This window comes from Etheostoma cragini, chromosome 11 (genome assembly GCF_013103735.1).
Source record: "Etheostoma cragini isolate CJK2018 chromosome 11, CSU_Ecrag_1.0, whole genome shotgun sequence".
In the NCBI taxonomy this organism is placed as follows: domain Eukaryota; kingdom Metazoa; phylum Chordata; class Actinopteri; order Perciformes; family Percidae; genus Etheostoma; species Etheostoma cragini.
Window position 1 is genome coordinate 19,401,614 of NC_048417.1, and position 6,000 is coordinate 19,407,613.

The following is a 6,000-nucleotide window of genomic DNA, read 5'->3' on the forward strand; positions in this document are numbered from 1 at the left end:
GAGAGAAATATAAAATTTGTACAAATAACCATGCTGTTTAGCCAAAGTAATTAAACAGCCCTTTTAACCAACACATGCAGTGTTGGTATAGCGTATAGCGAACTGTTAACCAATTCCACCCTCAGATTTCCCTGAACCTTTAAGGCTACCATGACAACACTGGCCTTTTCCAAATCTGACTATTGTTATTAAGGTCCATCACTCTCTTTCATTCTGTTTACCGTTAACCCACTTCATTATTTACGTTTTTTTCTTTCCCAACTCTTCCTTCTCTCCATTGTCACTTTTAATCTGAATCATTCCTGTTTGAGGAACATGTGGAGGAATTTAGTGTGGAAGCGAGCACTGGAGTCCAGAAGGATACACAGGGTCTGGAAAGTCTCCCTGTCGTCAAGATGGTTCCCTGAGAACAGATGAAGGTGATTATTTTAAAAAATCCTTTCTGTAACGCTTTTAATTTGAAACCGAGGCACTGTGGAGGTACTATCTTGGGCAGTGGTTCCCAACCACTGCTTTTTTTAGCTTTTCTCAAATCCACTTCAGTTAAACTTTCTTAAAAGCCAAAGAAGTTGAGAACCAACTGTTTAGGGGATAACAATAATAAAACAAATACATAAGAATTATGTGAATGTTTAAAATCACTCGTAATTGTTTTTTTTAATGGCATTCTGGATAGCAAAACCCATTTTATAGCAGATAGAGCTTAAAACGCGTAGCATTTTTTTTCATACATTCACATTAGCAGAGAGTTAAATAATGTAATGAATGCACCACTCCAGATGTTTTATTGCCCATCAGCATGGGTGTCGATAAAATGGGTGCAAAATTTCAAGGAGGGACGTAATCAAAGACAAACAAATGAGGAGTTGCTCTCAGTGGCGTTATTGAGACAGAAATGTTTTTGATAAAATAATGAGGAGAACCCAATAAAATCCAATCTGCTTGAGCTGTCACAAACATGCACAGCCACACATCAACTCTCAGACTTCAAGACGAGCTGCTCAACACTGCAGGCATTTTCATTTTCTCAACCACTCAACCGTGCATACACGTACCCTGACTACACTTGAATGTTTATTTTCTAGATACAGAATCCATACATACAGTACATATATAGTGTACATGCATGCATACATATACGTACATACATACAAACTGCACATGCATACATGTACATACATACATACTGTACATGCATACTAGACCTGCATGATATTGGAAAAATCTGACATTGCGTTGTTTTTTTTTCCCCTATGATATATATTGCAATATGAAAGACGGAAAAAGGAATTTTTAAAAGATGACATAAATAGCTCTTTTTGTAAATAATAAATCATTCTCGACTACTGCAGGGATTTGGTAGGGGAGTGCATCTACACAGAAGAAAATAATTGAAAAAGGATCATTTCTAAAGTGAACCGTTCTTTGTTGAACTTTAATGCTTCATATACTTACCAAAGCAAGTAAGCGCTGTGACTAACGTTACTTTGTTATTTTGGAGAGGGACATAAGGTAGAAATAAGCTGGCTGACTAGCATGACAACATTGTATTTATTTAATAATCAATCCAGGCTAACGTGAATGAGAGTGACTGCATGTTGCTTCCTCTAAATGTCAGGTTGTGGTCGACTAGCAGTTTGATAAATTGATCAGACCTGCATGTCACGCGTACTAGCAACAAACTCTATGTCTCCAAGAACAATTAAATCAGTGTAAATGACGTTAGATCGGACACAGACTTCTGTAGTAGATCAGTGTTACGTTTCCTGTGTTGCGGCTTAGTTGGTTAGTTTGGACGGACGGACCCCTTTGGATCTTTAGGCTAACTATATTAGTTTTAGCCTGGCTGGTAGCAGCTTTCTGCTTGTTTCTTTAGATAACTATATTAGTTTTAGCCTGGCTGGTAGCAGCTTTCTGCTTGTTTCTTTAGATAACTATATTAGCTTTAGCCTGGCTGGTAGCAACTTTCTGTCGGGGGAAATGCACGGGAGACGCTGTGATTATGTTGCATTAATCAGGTGAATTAGGTTGTATTTGCAGCAAACATAAAACACTGACTACTGTAGCTTCACTGACTACTACATCAAAACTATGCGCATCACTGTGTTAGCGGGAGCGGATGCCTACGATACGTTTCTACACACGAAGAGCGTCACTTCCCATAACAAACCCCGTGGGACTAACGTCACATACACACGTTTCCCACATGGCTACCTGTCTTTAAGGGGAATGGTGGGACGGTACTAATCATGTAAAACATTATGTCCACATCGCAATGTCCTGCGATGTGACTATCGGGCATGCGCACATCGCAATGTCGATGCTAAAACACACTGCTGTTCAGCCCTATTGCATACATACATACTATACATACAGTACATACATACAGTACATCCATATTGTATTCATGATTGTACATATCCACATCTGTAAATTTAGGATATTTTATTTGGTATTTAACTCTGCGTGCCCCTCAATATTGTTTGCATCATCTGCCCATAAGTTAGGATTTACTTGTTTGTTTTGTTATTTTTCTTTGAATATTTTATTATTGTAGCTTTGCCCACCATCGTTATGCTGTATTTATTGTTCCTTCATGATTTTATGATTGCAATATCAAATAAGTGTGGTATAACATGATGCAAGGTTTTTTAAAGATTCATATTTGATACCAAGAGGAAAGAATGAAGAACAATTTAGCTGTCCCACCTCACCTGCTACAGAAAACTCAAAAAACTCCCTGGTGACTTCAGAAAACATGTTCTCCAGTTGTTGGATGAAGCCAAACCTTTCAGGGGCCGTAGTGAAGACCTTGCAGATCTGCTGCACCATTCTCACCGCCCAGGACATATGGTAGCCGTCTTTCTCACACACCTAGTGAAGTCATACAAAACCAATGTGCCTTTTTACAGCAAAGATGTTGTTGTAGCTTTAATTAATGAAATTAACAATGTGCTAGTTAATAATAAGTTTAATGTTAGGTGCAAGGTCCTGGTATTGTGCACCGGTTACCTGGGATAGCTGATTGCTTTTCCTGCTATCACCAGTGAAAATAAACAAGACCGATTGGTCAAAAGATTTTTGATCAACAAAAAGGAAACCAAGCATATAATAAAAGTCAGTCAGGAGAAACAATTACAGACATTGTTAACTAAGGGAAATACCCTTTCCAGGATGATCTTGTATAGGAATGAGGAGATAGGGCAAAATGAGTCACAACAACCAAGGCAAAGCAATAGATTATGAAAATAACATGACTCAAGTTCCTCTCTGCCTGAAGCTATTCTGCACACTTATCTTTAAGCTATGTTCAAGCTGATATAAATCCACTGTACAATGACTTTGTAGTCTAACTGCATCATATCAAATCAAATCAGAGATGGATAATGCTAGCCAATATCTGATTCACAACTTAATGTAAACATACCAGTTTAACCATAAATGAGGCTTACATTTCTTTTAATTTACTCTGCTGATGATAAAATAACTAGTATTCTCACCAGTATGATGTACACAATGAGTCTGGAGGTCTCAAGAAGTCGTCTATTGACAGCCTTGCTGACTAGAACAGTGTAGCAGAGACTGCTGCCACACAACACCAACAGACGAGCCACATTCTCCACATGCCACGGCTGAGGAATGACTGAAGATGACGAGGAGGACAACCAAGTACAATCAGTCACATTACTTATCACATGGGGTTAACACTAGAGGTGTGACAAGATCTTGTCCCTCATGAGATCTCGACATTAAAATGTGACGAGACTTCTCATCAAGGAATAAAGTTTCCGGCAATATCAATCACAAATGCAGAATAGCTGCCAGTAGATGAAGTCAGACCTGGTTGGTCTTATAATACGTTTGAAGATGAGTCTGGCTTGGACTTCTAAATTAACATTGAAGATCCCCTGCCCGTGTGCAAAGTTGACTCTGAGTTCACTTTTGCAGAGCGGTAGTGAAGCTGCAGGGGTACAAAGCTGCCGGTAAAACCCAGCATTAGAGGGTACGGTCTCTGTCTCTCTCTCTAGTGCCCAACACAGACACAGACACAGACACACACACAGACACACACACAGACTGCAGCGTGCAGTTCAGTGTGGCACTGACTCACGCAGATCACTCTCTTTTGCTGTCTTTTTTTAAATAAATCGGAAGCAAAAAGCAAAACCTATCTTTAGTTTTAATGATGTTAAACAAAGAATTGTTCTCCCCTTGTCTCAAAATGGTCATAAATCAATACAAGAGCAGCCTAGTTTCTTGTATACTGCTGCAATAAAACGCTTGGTTAAATTGTGACCTTGGTTCTCTGAGGAGACACTATTTTTTCAGTCATATTTCTTCATTAAAGTTTTCTTTAAAATAGATTTAAAATCTTGTCTTGTTTCGTTCTAGTGAACCCATCTCATGTCTCGTCCCGTCTCATGAGCTGAGTGTCACATCACACCCCTAGTTAACACTATGGGTTCATCTGTGACATGAAAACATTTGAGAACAACTGAAGTATGATACCAATGAGCTCCTCCAAGATTGACAGCAGCGAATTGGTGCACTGGCCTTGGACTTCTAGTTTGCCAAAAAGCAGAAGGATGGCCCTGGCCAGGTCCCACAGAGCGCTATGAGGCAGCCCCCTCTCCACCAGATCCTGCCAACCGAGGGAACCTGCAAGGAGGAGAGAACCTCACTTAATAACTGTGTTATGTTATACCACATCAGAATGATAAAAAAAATGCAGCCACGTTTTCCAACACTAATGTAAGTTACCCAGTCCTCCTCCACCATAGTAGAACACTATAAGTGGTTTATTTGGGCCTGATAATACATCTATACTTTGCTTTGTGTGTGTGTGAGTACTAACAAAAGTGTTTACACAGAGTGTAGTGCACTAATTTCCCCACTGGGGACTAATAAACAAATTATCTTATCTTATTATCATTAAACTCTTTAGGTAGTTCAACCCAATAGCCTTGCATTTTGTATTTCAATCACCATTTCAACATAATTATCAACCACAGCCAAGAGGTAGCAGTCTTTTTTTTTTACCGATGAGAAAACTCACACAGAAAGAAAATCATTTCAGAAAAAAACTCAACACTTACCTACAATTAGTTGCATTTTTTAACTACATTGCACAGCGCTTTCTGTAGGCAAGGATTAGAGTCTGATCGTGTTTTCAGAGTGGCAGTGTTAACAAATGCAGAAACATTATTCTCAACAAAAGAAAAATCGGCCCAATTAATATGTTCTCATGAAGACAAATAAATACAAACCCAACTAACTGATTGTTTTCTTAAGGTGTAAAAGTTATCTTACCCTCAGGCAGCAGAGGTCCATAGAGGATGAACAGTAAGTGGGCCTGGCTGACCATGGGCCAAGGCTTCATGAGTTGCATTAGCCAGAACTGACATTCCGACTGGTTGGGCCATGGGTCCAACAGAACCTGACGGCAGAATAGACGGAGCTGCAGCTTTTGGTACCATCTCACCCCTGAGGACAGACAAGCAAATTTAGAAACATGTTTTTTGTATCAGGTCCATTTAGGCTTTCACAAAGCTTAGCATGCAACGCAGACTTTGCAAGTTTTCACCCGGATTAGGGCTGCACAATTAATCAAATTTTTGTCGCAATCACGATTTTGACTTCCCACGATCAAATTTGCGTGATCGAGCGATTGTTTTATTAAAGCGTAATTTCATCGAACGCTCCGGGTTTTTTTTCATAGCCAATCTACCGCTCCGTAACTCCTGTCAGATCATGTGCCAGTCAGAGTAGTTCACTGCACCCCGTGCAGCTTAGTTTCTAGATGTAGACAGTCACAGAGGACAGAGTAACGGGAGGAAAACTCAACAGATAGCAGTCGGTTTTACGTCGGTCTCAATGTTTACCAGTTTACCAGTAAACGCAACATTTTGTCCCGTATGTGTTGTTTTTCAGACAACAGCAGTGACCGGTGCTAGTCGGTGCTAGTTAGCGTCTGTTAGCTGTTAGCTCCTCTAGGACGCA

General features: G+C 39.8%; 1 protein-coding gene across 2 annotated transcripts in view; it reads right to left on the bottom strand.

The window, feature by feature from the left end:
* Positions 1–264: 264 nt before the first annotated feature.
* LOC117953321 (F-box only protein 47-like) overlaps positions 265–6,000 on the bottom strand; it is an 8,984-nt gene continuing 3,248 nt past the window's right edge. For both annotated transcript variants that reach the window (XM_034886232.1, XM_034886231.1), the window contains exons 7-11: positions 5,311–5,484; positions 4,510–4,659; positions 3,501–3,643; positions 2,715–2,874; positions 265–403 (exon numbers count right to left, since the gene is read on the bottom strand). In XM_034886232.1, the coding sequence (XP_034742123.1) occupies positions 297–403; positions 2,715–2,874; positions 3,501–3,643; positions 4,510–4,659; positions 5,311–5,484 (734 nt within the window). In that variant the 3' untranslated portion in view covers positions 265–296. The remainder of the gene's footprint in view (positions 404–2,714; positions 2,875–3,500; positions 3,644–4,509; positions 4,660–5,310; positions 5,485–6,000) is intronic.